Here is a 15,957-nt window from a genome sequence, read left to right as displayed (position 1 = left end):
AGCTGGTAGACCATCAAAAGCTCAATCAGTGAGATCTCTGCTGCTCTATCCTGCCTTTTCTTTAGTTTCTGATTTAGCTGTTGTGGGTGGATGCAGTAGCAAGAAGAGAGCGAGCAGGTACAAGTCAGAGCAAACCAGCGACTTGGGTTAAGATCTTTGTCCTGTAGCCACCCTGATTACTTCCTTCTGCTCAGCTCTTTTTTTTTCTCTGCCCTGCCTGTGTGTGATTATGCGTTAGCTGAGTGCAGCTCAACCTATTTGGTTACTGGTGGATGAAGCGTTCCCACCCATCTCCACCCAGTCCTGAAATACACCAGTCTGCACAGTCAGACACGTGCACAAAGAAACCTCTCAACCGCCTCCTTATTGACTTAATCCCAAGCAGATAAAAGAAATCTTCTGGAATAACCATCACTTATGTTTTTTTATGGTCTTTTTGAATGGTTCTGCATTTTTGACTGGATTTTAATAAACAAGAATGTTCCCCGTATCAGACGGCCTGAATGTGTCTATGTTTTTCTCCAGCCTTGAATATATATATGGTTTATTTGTTAAAGTAATCAGGGTTCCTACAGCATAAGGCAAGTTAAATTCAAGACTTTTTAAGACTTTTTAATGCCACTTGAATTAAAAATTTAAGACCAAATTCACAAGAAACACAAGAAAAACCTGCTTGCGACAACTTTTAACATAAACCACTGCACTAATGTTTCAAATTTTGAAAAGCTTCCCATACAGGAAGAAAGCTAAAAACACACTAATGACAGATATATTTGAACAATTATTTAACTGAATTCACAAACTTTGTTTTAGCAGGGAACAAAACAAATCAGTTTTAAAGCCACAACATAACCAGTGCTAAGTCTTTTTTGCAGCTATTTTTCTTTGTATCGTTTTCTTAGTATGTTTGATTTGGTGATAAGTGGAGGCGTTGCAGAGACAAGGGTGGAACTAAACTGAGAAATACCGGCTGTTTCTCTGTAACTCCATTTTGACGCTTTGTGTTTCGTGTTTCGCATGTGCGACTCCACTGCCTTAATTCCCATCGTTCTGAGCTTGAATGACTTCTTGCACAAAATCCACTGAGCCTCATGTATGTTCCCTGGTTTTAGCCATGGAGAAAACTATTGGCTGGAGACAATTATCGTTGCATTTACACTTGCTCATATTTTCCAGACAAAAAGTTAATGGCGCATCTTCCAAATGTCCCGGCCGCAACAACGCTTTTATTGGTTCCGCTATCGGGACGGAACCAATAATGGCGAGCAGTTTTTTTTTTTAATAAAAAAAAAAAAGGTCAATTTTAACGTTTTATTTAGATTACAAAAATAAATCATTATAAAAATATTCCTATTTATGATGTTTTAAAAATTAAGACCTATGAAAGACGGATTTAAGACATTTTAATACCAATTAAGGCCTTAGTTTTATTTTGAAGAATTCAATGCCTTTTAAGACTTTTTAAGGACAAGCGGTAACCCTGAGTAATAATATCAACCAATATGCAGATGATGCAGTATTTTTTGGGCACTTCTTTAGGAATTAAAATACATGCATTAAACACAGGGATACACATCAAGCATTTAAAAAAAAAGTTAGAAAAGTTAAAAAAAACAATCCACTCGACTTTGTTTTCCAAGTTTGAAGATGTTTCGTTTCCCATCCAGGAAGCTTTTTAAACTCAAAATGTCTGGATTAGTATTAAGTTTCTAAGCTTTATAGAGAAGCCTGGTATGACTATGACCTGGATGACAGGTCTTCACGAGCATTTCAAGCACTTATTTATATTCATTTTAATTTTGCGGCTTACAGCTAATAAAAAATCTAAATTACTTTCATGGTGAATTCAGAATATCACCTTAACATTTCTATAAGGTTATTTCTTACATAATACAATGGTGGTGACTTAGAGGTTGTCCACTCTATAGTGTGGGTAAGCTACGAAGACGATGCACTACGGAGGGGTAACCGATTAAAAATCAGCAGGGTCCGATTAAGGTCATCAACCAGTAAAGGTCCGGAGACATTTTTAATTATAATCTGTTACTTTAAACAGAATTTACCACTGAAATAAAATGAGGTGCTTATGCATCTATGTTATACATTGACTTTTTACATAAAAAAATTTAACATTTTTCCATTTTTAAATCTAAAGGGTTTTTTGACGTAGAGAACAACAATCATTTAGTTTGGTATATAGACAACTTCCTGATTCACATATTTTATAAAACACCTGAACTGGATGTTTTTTTTTTCTTTCTTTTTTCTGTCTAAATGTTCACAGTGGGCTTTAGGCTGCCCTGCAAGGCTTTAAACCTGGGTTTCAATGGAGACTAAGCCATTCTCAAGCACATATCAAGGTGCTCATTTTGAGCCTGGATCCAAATTTTTTTTTGATTCTGTTCATGGTGGAGAATCCTGCTTCACAGCAGCAGGTTGAGCCAAACATCCTCCAAATGTGCAGGGTCATCTTTGAGCACACCATTTCACTTTTCTTTCACCAGTTCACCGCAGTTCTTCCAGCAGTCCACACTTTCTCTGCTCTCTTTTTCTCATCGTCTTCTCCTTCTTTCCCATCGCCCGTCTTGCCACAGGTTTGCCTGCTGCGTCTCATCAGCAACCCAGACTGACAGCAGCTCATTGGCTAATTGGCATGGCTTTACTGTATTAACAGGAGAAGCTGCGCAAGTGAAATTAGAAACTGTTGTGACAACATGCAGTAATTTATAAATGTTTTAAATCAGGTTGTAGCATCTCATCTTCAGAAAGATGTCCCTGTTTGTCCCTGATGGTGTTGTATCTTCGATCTTTTGTTTAGTCTTTTGCAGCAGATTTGCAGAGGCATTTTTTTTAACAGTCTGTCTTGATCTATTTATCTGCAGATCTCCATAACAAAGCAAAGGCAGTAGCTTATTATTCACAAACCTCTCAAAGTGTCATGTTTTGTGCTGTGTGTTGTTGTTTACCTTTGTTTTCCCAGTGATGGATTCAGAGCAGTATGTGCGCCTGAAGCTGCCTGTTGATCATCTCCTCTCCTGCATGGATTCATAACCAGCTGCCTGACTGTAAATTTAAGCCACATATTCAGTGCCATAGTTTCCATTCATTTGCGTCATGTTGTTCTGTCCTCCGGGTTTGTTTGTTTCAGCCCTGGAGAAAATCTTCTCTGATCGTCATCGTTCTCCAAACCTAATCTGAGACAACAACATATTTTTTTTGGAGACAGATCAACATCTGCTTAAATAAATGTCTAAACTTTATTATGTCCTTTGTTATCTTTGCTTTTTCTTATTTTAAATGCTTCAAACTGAGCCGGTTGGATTATTTGTGGGACAGACATTAATACACTGGAAAAATTATCTTAAAATGAGTAAAAAAATTCTTAAAGTAAGTGTATTTATCCTTAATTTGAGTATGTAAATGAGATAGTTTGCCAATGGAATGAGTATTCTTCACTCTTAAAATAAGATAATTAGGTAAAATACGCTGGAAATAAGACAATGCGATTGCGTTTTCTTGTTTTAAATGTAAATTGTCTTGTTCCATTGGCAATATGTCTCTTTTAGCTTCTCAATACAAGAACAAATGCATTTATTTTAAGAGAAAAATTACTGATCTAGAATTCAATTTTTTTCCAGTGTAGAAATGAGGTGCAGTGTAATGACTCTTATATTCTACCCTTTTTGATTCCTTGCATACCCCTTACAAATGGAGCATTTGACCAGTTATATGAGCCCTTGAATGATATATTACCAGTGGTGTCAAAAGTACAAACATTTGTAACTTAACTGCAGTTTAAAAACACTCTGGTAAAAGTTGAAGTTTCAACTTGACCTCTTTAATCAAGTAAAAGTGGAAAAAAGTATGTGCTCCAAAAACTACTTAAAGTATAAAAGTATAAAGTAGCCTTTATAAAAAAAAACTGCCAGATGCCAGTATATGAATTGAAAGCTCAATTTTTCGACTATTTCCAATAATTCTTTGAGATAGGGCCAAGGATGAGGGAGGTCTTGTTGGTCTCCGTTTCCAGATATGCTCTTGCCTGTGTCCGACCTTTCAGACATTTCAACATCTTTTTCTGAATCCTGCATTGCAGCATGGCATAGACAATTCACATTAACCAATGAGTGTTATATGACTCATCCAATCACACTAGTTTTCACTAGATGTGGATGGAGCCAATGATCTGCATTGGATGGAGCACATGACAGGAAATAAATATTAATAAACATTAAACCAAGAGTAATGAGTAACGTTTGTTTTAAAAATGTAAGGAATAGAAAATACAGATACTTGTGTGAAAATGTAATGAGTAGAAGTCAGAAGTAGGAAGAAAAATAAGTAATGGAGTAAAGTATAGATACCTAAAAAGTGTACTTAAGTACAGTAACGAAGTATTTGTACTTCATTACTTGACACCTCTGTATATTACTTACTGTAAATTAAGTTTAAAAAAAAAGTTAACAAGTCAAGAAAAAAGGTAAAAAGCTAATTGAAAAGTTAAAAAGTTAACAAGTCTAGTTAACAATGATATTTAGGTTTATAAACTAAAAATCTAAGGTCCAGCTACAGCATTAATGCCTCTAAGGTTATGTTGTACAAGAAAAAAAAAGGTGTTTCTTTCACTCTCAGAATGTTTTTCATCAATTTCTTATAGAAGCACTTTTTATTATTTTTCTTAATATATTTGGGCAGGTTGGTGTTTCTAGTTATTGAAATTCATTTTTTCCATCAAAATATCCCTATTTTTAATGTTACAAAGGTAATAAGGTCTTGTACTGGATTCTGATAACACTATTGGCTTGAAATTATGATTTTCAAAGTATTTTACTGGAGTGCCCTATAAAGGGTTAACAGGAGAGATTCTTTTGCATGACTATGTAAGGATTTTTTTTTTCTTAACCTCTAAAATAGTATCATCATCAGGAGATGTTTGGCAGTGTGGTCTTTGCTTTTACTTTAGAAAATTTTAAATGAAACCCTCTCTATAAAAACCTTCTGCAGGGATCCCTTCTTACTCAGCAACTATATTAGTAATATTGTTGAATACTTTTTGCAGAGTCACACCCTGTTGCTCATAAAGGTGGGTCACTAATCACCAGACACCTGCTTTTATAATGAGCAGAATGAGCAGCTTTAGAAGGAAGGTTGGTTTGTCCCCAGTTAGTCTGCAGACATGAGGCGTGCTCACCCCTGCCGGTCGTGCGTGGAACTGATCCAGATCATGAGGGGGCTGGACTTGGTCCAGGTACGAGAAAGGGGGGAAAAAAAAAAGCTGGCAGGATGATGAAGAGGGAGATCTCCTCCTGAGAGCTTCCAGTCCGCAGAAACACTGAAGCAGAGCGCAGCGAAGGAACGCAGCTCATCCAGATCGGTGCCAGACGCACAGCGCGTTTTGGTTATTTTTATTAGAGAAACTTTCTTCGCTTTTTTATTTTTATTTTTTTAAGAAAAGCAAAACCTTTAATTCAAATTGCAAACAATGGTTTATTAGTTAAAGGATACCTTTGGATTGAAGTGATCCACTCCTTACGCGCAGGTAGGAACTTTATAATTAACCTGTAATTTAGGAAACTTTTGTATCACACCTGACTTTTAAATCTCTTCTTTCTTTATTTAGGAACCTTGTTCGGGTGAAAGTGATTATTTCCTCTTAGCGCGGCAGCTTGGGCTGCTTTCTTTATTTAAAAAAGCAGGAAAAAAAACAGAAACCAAAACTCGCCAGGTTGACTTTATCTGGGAGGTTTTTGCTGCTGAGCTGTCCCAGAAATGGTGGGGCACCTACATTTACAAGCGATGGATGACAGCCTTAAAGGAAAGAACCGGGAAGGGCTCCTCGACAGTCCGGATTCGGGCCTGCCCCCCAGTCCCAGTCCGCCCTTCTGCTCTCTGTCTCCGGCTCCCACCGAGACGCGCTCCGGCGGCTGCGCGACGCCTGTTGACAGCATTCCTGGATGTTACAGAAAGGAGAACAGAGAAGGAAAACTGGTAAGAAACACTCATCTGAACTGATTTACATTCATATGAATATTTAAAGGCAGCAGATTCAAAGTCACAATGAATTACTTTATGATTAAAAAGGAGACAAAGTGGGAAGATTTGAGGTTTGAGCAGAAACAGATTTCAGATCAGCTCCTTCTCTCACATCTGGAAGCTCTCTCTCTCTCCTCTGCCTCAGCTGCAAACCTCTGATCTTTCTCCTTTGGTGGAGATTGGTCCCTATTAGGAGGCTGCAGAAGCATCAGCTGGGCTCCAGCTAAGGTCAGCCAGTTGATACTGTTGGCACAGGGGGTCCGGGGACTCCAAGGGGCCCCTTATAGGTGAGATGTTTCAGCAGGATGACAGGAGCCTCCAAAACAAAATGTGAAAAAAATGACTGCTTAGTGATTGGCTCTTCTCCTCTTTACAAAAATCCCCCAGGAGATTTTTGTTTAAACCTGTTTGAAGCAGCTAATTGCTTGTTAATCAGGTCTGGACCTCCCCATCCTGTTTGAGGAGAAGGATTCAAACATCTCCATAACATTTGGACTTTTCCACTAGAACAGCATTTCTTCTCCTTCAATGTATTTGAAGAGTTAGGATAAATTATATATATATATATATATATATATATATATATATATATATATATATATATATATATATATAGTACAGACCAAAAGTTTGGACACACCTCATTTAAAGAGTTTTCTTTATTTTCATGACTCGAAAAACTGAAGATTCACACTGAAGGCATCAAAACTATGAATTAACACATGTGGAATTATATACTTGACACAATAGGTGTGAAACAACTTAAAATATGTCTTATATTCCAGTTCTTCAAAGTAGCCACCTTTTGCTTTGATTACTGCTTCACACATTCTTGGCATTCTGTTCAAGAGGTAGTGAAAATAAAGAAGTTCTGACATTTGTTAGCTTCTATGAAAATAAAGAACTCTTTGAATGGGAAGGTGTGTCCAAACTTTTGGTCTGTAGCATATATATATATCTTTAAATGTCAATTTATAGTTGTCTCCTTGAACCCCAGTCGGCCTCGGCAGATGGCCGCTCACACTGAGCCTGGTTCTGCTGGATGTTTCTTCCTGTTAAAAGGGAGTTTTTCCTCTACACTGTCGCTACAAGCATGCTTAGTGTGAGGGATTGAATCCAGTCAATGAGCCGATGCAATCAGCTGGTTTTCTTTAGACAGAAACTTTGAATCAATGTAACTGGATGATCTGGTGACTGTAAAGAGCCTTGAGATGACATGTGCTGTTAATTGGTGCAATAGAAATAAACTGAACTGAATTGAATACAGGAAATATTTATTCACACTGAAACTAATCCTACATTCTACTAGATGCATAGCAGTTTGTTGGTTCCAGATATTTCAGTTATTTTGATACTGCTAACCAATGCTTGTTTAATTTTTCGGGTCAAATCTAGGGCCTTTGCAAAAGATTTCCCGCAATGCATTTCTACCATCTAAGGAGACCAGAGAAGGGAACAAAGGCTAAACCTGAACTAGTTATCAGTGAGATCCAAATTTACCATCAACATATTGCTGTTTCTGTCAACAAACAAGTTCTACTCAATGAAAACCTCTTCTGCTTCATTTTTCATTTTCAAAAAGAAGCAACATATGGTTTTTACATGTTTCCCCTCAGGGCAGCTGAAGCTTTTAATTAATATAGGGTCTACTTTGTACATGTTGAAGCACAGTCACCCGAAATCTATGACTGTATTTAATTAAGTTCAACTGCAAACGTTTTTTCTCGTATTTTAAAGTCTTTTAATGAGGCGTTCTGCTGTGACCTGTGTGTCACACGCTGCCTGGCTGATTCTGAGGGAAAAACCTAATGCAGGTCAGTCCTGGTTTCCTTTCACAACATGTCTGTGCAGGTAGGAGCGACTGCTAAACTGTTCGCTACAGAAGACAGAGTAGCTGTCTGCTGGAACGCCACTGGAAAACTTTAGTCTTCTGGAGGTTCAGATGAGTCCAGGTCTTCTAGAGGAGCTGATCTTGTTTTCTAGCACGTGTTTTAGTATTTTCCTGGCCTGTTTTGGTGTTGTTTTCATGTTCCAGAAGAACAATCCCCCGGCTCTATTTTTAGGGGTTTGTTAGAGCAGCAGAAAGCTGTTGCATAAGTGTTAGATGACCTCCAACTTCTAAACACGGGTGAATGCTCAGACAGCCTGTCTGTTTACAAAGCTGAAAGGAAAGAGGATGCAGAGAAATCACATTTTCACCTTTTATTAGATAACAAAATCCACAGGAGAGTCTTTAGATGGATAAATGATCTGCGGAATCTGGCGATCTTTAAATGATGGTTCATTCGTGTTTTTTTAATATAAAACTTCCAGATAGTAGCAGAATTTCAGACCTTTATGTTGACTTTAAATGTTAAATTGAGACATTTTTTAGAACAATGTGTTTAGCTTTTTTAAACAAGCTTACCTCTAAGCTTGTAGCTAACTTATGCTTCTTTTTTAATAAACTGTTTATGCTTATTAACTAAATCACACTTATACAGTATCTGAAGTGAAACACTGTTTTAAAAAATCATGCAGCTAACATCTTACTTTCCGGAGAAATCATTTCATAAAGCAACTTTGAAACAACTCTAAAAAAGAAAGAAAAAAATAGATATTTATTAAATGAACATATAGAATGACCCTGATGATCCAATTCTAAATACTGTTGAACTACAACAGAGCGTCTTCAGTCAAAGATTTTTGAGTATCCACAACAAGATTAGTTTCCCTTTGCAATCAATTCTGTCTTTTTTAGATAAAAAAAAAAAAAAAAAACTATAAGGATGGAAGAAAGAAAACTATTGGAGCAAAAAAATCAGGAAAGGAAGGATATAAGGAACATTTTACAGACAGATGGGGAAGAAATAAAAGGTGGAAAGATGCAGAGAAGGACAGGAAATAAGAGAAGCATGGAAGTAGAACAAAATAATACTTAGGAGACAAAAACACAAGGGGAGAATTAGTAAATGTAAAAGGAAAGAGCAAAGGATATGAGAGAGGGAGGAAGGACTGAATGAAGGAAAGAATAAAGGCTTGAAATATAAGCTAACTCCCCCCCAAAATCCTTATTTTTGTTTTCCACATTTTTCCGGATCTGGAACACAATGAGATCAAATTCCAGACTTGGAGGAAACTCTGTTGTCGTTTGATACAGGCTGAAGAAGAAGGCGTCACATTTCATTACTGCTCCTAAGTAGCTTGATGCACTTCCATCAAATCCTGTGCAAACACAGGATGTAAAGTTCGAGGCTCTGCCGTATAGAACAGCCGGCAGCTGGAGATCTGTGTTTTGCTTGGCGCCGCTCACAGCAGCCCTGCATTGTGCATTGTGTGGGCTGCTCAGCTGCAGACTATTTCTACTGCAATCTGCTTCCAGGCGGGTTTCTGCTTTGGGTTCTTGCTGGGGTGGGGGGGCATACATTGAATGGAGGTGACTACCCTCCTTTCACCGGTGTTTGGGTTGCACGTTTGGCCTGAGGCAGAGAGAAAGCCGATCACAGACTGGTACAGTCTGTTCAGGTCGTGAAAACGAGCCGCCTGTCGAGTCCCTTCATTCAGACCCGAGTGGCAAATCCAGCAGCTGTGCTGCAGTTCAAAGAGTGTGCTGTAGGTAAGACGAGCTTCCACTCGGCGATCTGGTGCCGCCCTTGGTCTGTTCTTGCTCGTCTTTTCTAGTGGCATGTGTGGCCGGACCACAGCATGTGACAGCCTCCTCTGTGTGTAATCTGAGCGCAGCGCAGATTATGGTCAGTCACATCTAGACTAAATAGAACGGGCAGATCTGCACTTGCTGGAGGGGAAAATACTAAACACTTTAAACTATTTGAAAGGGTAAATTATTTCAGTAGACAATCCAATAACAGATACAGTTTTTAAAGAAGACTTCCTCCAGCTGCTTGGTTACAGCTTAGATTTTACTTCATTTTACAACCATAAATTTCCTGCTTTTCTACTGAGGTTGAATGTGAGGGGCCAACGCCAAGTAGTATGTTTATGGAGTGAAGGGAAAAAAATAAATAGCAATAAATAAAAGCTGCAGCATACATTTGTATTCATCTCCCTTTACAGTCATCCCCTTAAATAAAATCCAGTGCAACCAATTGCCTTTAGCTGTCAGCTAAGTAGTTAACAGTGTGGCCATGTGTGTAATTTAATCTGAGGAAGGTTGCAGTTGGGAACTCCTCTTAGGCATGTTGGAGAACATTAACAGACAAACAGCATCAATGAGGCCATAAGAACCGCAGCACACGGGTCAGGGAGAAGGTTGGAGAGTTAGGTCAGAGAGCGGCAAACCCAGCTTTGGCCTGGAGCACAGCTCAATCCACCCATGAGAAAATAGAAAGAGAACAGTAGAACTATAAAAACATGGCTGCCCAGAGATCGGCTGCTCAGGTGGGAGAACCCTTTTGACAGGACAACAGTTAGTTCTTTCATTGAAAGGAAGTCATGAGAAAACATGTGACTAGCAGTGGAGTAGGGTGGTGGCAGCATCATGCTGTGGAGGATGGGAAGATGGATAATGCAAAGCTGTTGGAGGCTGCTAAAAGCTTGAGATGCCACACAGTACGGCTGCAATAGAAACTTTATACTGTGAGAGTGGACTGTTAAAAGTCAAGATCAGATCCAAGTGAGATTCTGTGTACATATTAATTACTGGACTTAATTTATCTCACTTTGGAGAAATTTACCTCTGCATTTAACCCATCTCCTTAGGGAGCAGTGGGCTGCCATTGTGCGGCACCCGGGGAGCAGCGTGGGGTTAAGGGTGCTCAGGGACCCATAGTGTTGTGATCAAACCGGGTACTTGCAACCTTCTCAGAGCACAAGCGCCCTGCCCTAACCACTAGGCCAACACTCCCCTCAAAGATACAGATCTTAAAGTGGATCTTCACAAACTCCTTCCTTCCACTCTGACTGAGCTTTAGCTGTTTTGCAAAGAAGAATGGTCCAATATTTTAGTCTCAGTCTTAAAGACCTTCAGCTCTAACTGCAGCACTGGTAGCAGCGACTCAGGAAAGCTTAATTCATACGCATGCCCCCCCTTTTAGACATTTCTTTATAAAAATCAACATTACACCCTTATATGTGTTGGTTGTTTGTTTTTTTTATATATAAATGCATGAAATACAGTCAAGTTTCTGCTTTTAAGATGATGAAATGTTAGAAAAGTAAAGATTTCCCTCTTTGGTTAAGGTAAAACTGATTCTTGCACAATTGTGTCCAAAAGTGGTAAAACAGTGAAATCTGCTCAAGTCATCTGCTGCCTTCATCTGTTCTGAGTAGCAGTCAGAATCTCCTCGGTTGTAACTGTCTGATGGTTTATAGATCATTAAATCTTCAAAATAAAAATGGCTGTTCTCCTTTTTGTTAGTGTGTGGTATCAGAGTTTCAGGTTTCTTTTCCCATGTGGCTTCACTAAAGCTGTTAAACTGCCAGCTTTAATACTTTAGTCCACTTTAAACTGAAGGTCTATAATTGGTTTCACTCTTTACATAAAGATATATAAAGACTGTCATTTATATCTGTTTTAAAGTCGGGACATTAATCCATCATTAAAGTCATTAGAGGCAGCCGGAGCAGCTGTTAAAGGGAGGCAGAGTCAAGTATGGAGAAAAATAATCTCTAAAGGAGCAGGCGAAGTGTGACGGAGCCGCACGCCGTCTCCTCCGCTGCTGCGGTTGTTGTTTTAAACTTTAGTGTTGACCTCCCCCGCTGATCTTTGCTGTGTCACTTCTCTATCACCTCATTACCTTCACTCAACCGGGCTCCAAGCAGGCCTGCTTTCTTACAAAATCTTTTCTGCAGTGATTGGAAAGTTTTTCTTTCCCCTCTAATTCGTACTATGCATGGGACAGTTTCTCACATTAGAACCTTAAAAAAATATCACTAAAATTTCATGACATTGCATTTCAGAAGTCAAAAGTTTATATACACAAAGATTAACATGCCTTTAAACAAATTTAGGAAGCCCGTATCATGTTGTCATGGCTTTGTAAGCTAAAACTGTGAATTAAACTGAGGAAAACTTTTGAAGCTTTTAGGGATCATAGTAAAATAATATCAAAAAGATCAATCTGGTTCATCCTTGGGTCTAATTTATAAGAAAAGATGTGTGCAAGACGGTCTCACCTTCATATATTTGAACAAATACACAAACATGGGCTGAAAGGCCGCTCAGAGAGGAAGAAGCCATTACTCTAGGAGTTTCATTAAAGTGTAATTAATTTTTAATACATACTAATTTTATGGCCGGATGCCTACTGTTTGGCCATAAGTGTCTTCATGGTTGGAAGAAATAGGGATAACCTCGTCAGCTGGAGAAAAAAACAGTACGCTTCCCTAAACAAATAACATGTGGATATAATATCAAAATATAAACTAGAGAGTTAATGTTCAGGGACAGTCTCACCTTAAAAAAGCTCTTAAATATGATTGGAAAGGAAGGATTCTTCATAAAGACTTCTGATCGTTATGTTCATCAGGCTGTTATACAATAAAGTCAGAGGTGTGTTCTGATTTTCTGTAATACAGACCTCTACAGGAGATCCCTCCTGCCCACAGCCAGCTCCAAGCCCCAGCATTTCATTTCCCTTTTTGTTTGATAAGATATTTCTGAATTTAATTGAACTATCATACAGATACTTTATATGTAGTCCCATCAAGCAGGGGGTCAAGAAAAAAACAAAAAACAAAGTATTTCTAAATATTTATTATACTAAAGAAAATGAAAGAGGTTCATTATCAAACTGTGCTTTTATCTTTCTGACCATGAGCAAAAACAAATTACTTTTGAAATCAAAACTGACCTAAAAAAAAAAGGAAATCTTTATTTTTATTTTTTTAGACTGAGAGGAAAACAGGTTATGCATTTTTTATAGTACACATTTATTTTATTTCGACATAATAACAAACTTAGGTCTAGTTGTACAGAATGTACACATCATTTTATCTAATTTTGCCAATCTAGTTTTTATTTGCAGGAATTTTTTCGACATTTTTTTCCTGCATTGGTCCAGTGGTAACATCAATGTTTAACTCAATGCTAACTGCAAAAATTGTTCATAATGGGTTTTTCTTTTTCTATATTGTCTGTTCTAATTTTCCACTCATTTTTATAAAATATCTTTTTATTCCTTTAATATTCAGCCATTTTTCTCTAAAGCGTGAACCTTTATTCTTCCATTTGTCTGTTTTTCCTACTTACACATCTCTACCGTGGGACAAAATAATATTCCAGTTCTACTGATATGAATGAAATCCAACCCTGAACATGCAGTAAATAATCCCTCAAGCTGTAAAACCCTGGATGATTATTAGAACAGTCTGCTGACTGTAGTTTTAAAATGTCTTCAATGTAAAAGGAGGGGTTTTGAGGACTGTTGCCTTCCTTTCAGCAACAGGTGGGGGACGGGCAGTGCAGTAATGTGTTAACCTGAGGAAAATTCTCTCTCTCTTTATTGATCTCTTTATTGTCATTAATGTCAACACTACTGCATTCTAGGGCTTTTAAAAAAAATCAGAATTAAAAAGTTTTTTTTTTTTCAAAAATAGTTTAATAGTTTTTTAAAAATAAATAGCAGCGTGTAGCTTTTGTCTAAGCGTTGGCATTATGGTTGTCATGAAAACATCTCTCACCAGTGAGTGTTTGCAGGGGGAGGGTGTGGGGACTGCAGAGCTGTTAATCTGGATCGTTTAGTCTGTTGAAACCCCTCAATAAGGCAACATTTCAGCATCCAAGAGTTGTTTGGACGAGGAAAACAGAAAAGTTGTTCTACAGGTCATACATGTTGTTAAGAGGTGGTTAATCTGTGTTTCCCCCCCCTTTTTTACAGCTGCCCTACCTGCTGCCGAACTATACAGGAACAGACCTAAAGTCTCGCATGCACCCGGTGTTTTACGGGGAAAGCATCGAAGTCAACCCCAAACCGGAGCAGGAAATCAAGTAAGTCGTCCTATAGTCAGCCTTCCTGTGTAATCTCTGACCTGTTCCTAAACACTTCCCCTCTTCCACCCTAGGTGCACATCTGCGGTCAAGTATGACTCCGACAAGCATTACAGAGACCGGGTTTTGTGCGCCCCGGTTCCTACGCCCACCTCCTTCAGCGAAACGGTGGTGGCCGTGCGGAACTGCACTTGGAGAAGCTACAAGTCGCAGGTTTATCTGGAGCCCAGGCAGAAGCCCGTCAGCTACCAAAGCACCACCATCATCTACCCCAAACACGCCAAGAACACTTACCGAACCACCCTCAACTACAACCCCACAGGCTGCCGCCGCTGGTTCGTGTCAACGGTGCAGCTGGAGTCCAGCGAGGATACGAGCCCCTGCGTCATCTACACAGAGGACCTGTAGGGCCCCGGGAGAGGGGTTCTGCTTCGAGAGACTCTTTTTGAACTTTTTCTTTTGTCTTTTTCTGACGATAAGGAATTTGAAAAGATCCACACTGAAAGGGAAGTACCTGCAGCCATTGCCTGGAGCTTTAAGACCCCGCTCTTTAAACTCTGGGAACCAGTCAGATTATTTTGATTTCTTACTGTTGCAGTCCCGAATCGGACCCTCTGTGCTCTGCAGCTGCACTACGGTGGTTAATGTCTTATTTGATACAAGAGCTAGCAACCTGGGAGCCCGTGCTCTGCGTTCGGATGGTACTGGACCCTGGTGTCTGTATATAGGGGGAAGAATTAAATCGACACGTGCTGTGGATCTTACCCAGTCACACCAACGCAAAGGGTTCAGAATATGGCTTTATTGCACTTGTTTTCTACATGTCACAGTTCCCTCAGAGGAGCTGGCGTAGCGGTGGGGAATTTCTGTGCTGCCTCTGAAAAGTGGACCAAAAATAGTTTGTTTTCTTTGAGTAACTCCGTACACTCAGACTGAAAGCTGGTCAGCAGAGAGCACAAAGCGTTCATTAGAAAGCCGGTGTTCTGTCAGATGAGCATACCCGGTCAGATCCATAGCCGAAACCCGTTTATCCCTTCAGTTTTGTACGAAAAATACATTTTAAACTACCTCAACGGGCGTGTATCGCTTTAGCCATGTACAAAAAAAAACATTTAATTACTTAGTTTTTGGTGTTTTTTGAAGCATATGGCATTTGGGACAATCTAATGATACATGCCCGTTAGGGTTTAAAGTGTATTTGTTGTACAAAACTAAAGGGATAAAGGCAAAAATGATGCGTTGCGCATGCATATTGACTACCAGTGACCAGATTTGGGTTTTTGTAAAGGAGGACACTTTTTTGGGGGGGGGGAGGGGGGACTGCTGGGCCGCTGACTGGACCGAACCGGACCAGGCACCAGTTGGGGACGGAGCGACCGAACCTGTCCCTATCCGCCAGAGTTCCCGGACCAGCCCTGGATATATCCATTAAAATCCCAGACTATTTTGAAATTCACCCCAGACATTTTTAAGGTATGAAAAATAGGAAATGTCCTGGAAAAGGAAGACGTCTGGTTACCCTAGTACTGACTAAAGGTATAATGGTCTGACGGGGTATGCTGATCTGACGGGACACAGGATATCACCAATTTAGATTTAAACAAGATCCTGTTTTTCAGTCTAAAAGTGTAGCTGAAGGGCAGGGAGATGAATCAGAGTCATTGTTTGGAACAGAGAAATAAGGCTGAATTTGTTTAGTAAAATTCAGCAACTGATATTCTTGGAGATTTTGTTGCCGTCACAATATATTTCCTCTACTTAGAGCAAAATGGAGGGAGAGGCCTTTTAAAAAGATAACAGTCAGAATACATTTCTAAGCTGCATTATTGTGTCCAAAATATGAAGTAGTTGAGCCTTACAAGACTACAGGCGGCCTTCTTTTAGCTGTAGCCCCAGAGGCTAATGCTAACAGCCAAGACCAAAGCTGTGGGGGTTGGCGGCCTAGTGGTTAGGGCATAGAGCCCCACTCCCAAAGTGCTGCCACTCTGGGTCCCTGA

The 15,957-nt window shown here is 39.3% G+C and overlaps 1 protein-coding gene across 1 annotated transcript; it reads left to right on the top strand.

Annotated features, from left to right (window-relative positions):
• The first annotated feature begins 5,296 nt into the window (after positions 1-5,296).
• On the top strand, positions 5,297-15,069 carry rflna (refilin A). The gene is made up of 4 exons (XM_038296617.1): positions 5,297-5,539; positions 5,621-5,988; positions 13,851-13,960; positions 14,035-15,069. The coding sequence occupies exons 2-4, from the start codon at positions 5,770-5,772 to the stop codon at positions 14,366-14,368; spliced, it is 663 nt and encodes a 220-aa protein (XP_038152545.1). The 5' UTR covers positions 5,297-5,539; positions 5,621-5,769; the 3' UTR covers positions 14,369-15,069.
• The last annotated feature ends 888 nt before the right edge of the window (positions 15,070-15,957 follow it).

The sequence above is a fragment of the Cyprinodon tularosa genome, unplaced genomic scaffold (genome assembly GCF_016077235.1).
Source record: "Cyprinodon tularosa strain WSP-4 unplaced genomic scaffold, ASM1607723v1 ctg373, whole genome shotgun sequence".
Lineage (NCBI taxonomy): Eukaryota > Metazoa > Chordata > Actinopteri > Cyprinodontiformes > Cyprinodontidae > Cyprinodon > Cyprinodon tularosa.
Note: the sequence above shows the minus strand (reverse complement) of the source record. Positions and strands in the feature narration are given on the sequence as shown.

Excerpts from the sequence above, each read along its gene's own strand:
- rflna (XM_038296617.1), top strand. The coding sequence starts at position 5,770 with ATGGTGGGGCACCTACATTTACAAGCGATGGATGACAGCCTTAAAGGA. Across the intron at positions 5,989-13,850 it reads AGAACAGAGAAGGAAAACTG|CTGCCCTACCTGCTGCCGAA; the intron begins GTAAGAAACACT and ends CCTTTTTTACAG. Across the intron at positions 13,961-14,034 it reads AAACCGGAGCAGGAAATCAA|GTGCACATCTGCGGTCAAGT; the intron begins GTAAGTCGTCCT and ends CTTCCACCCTAG.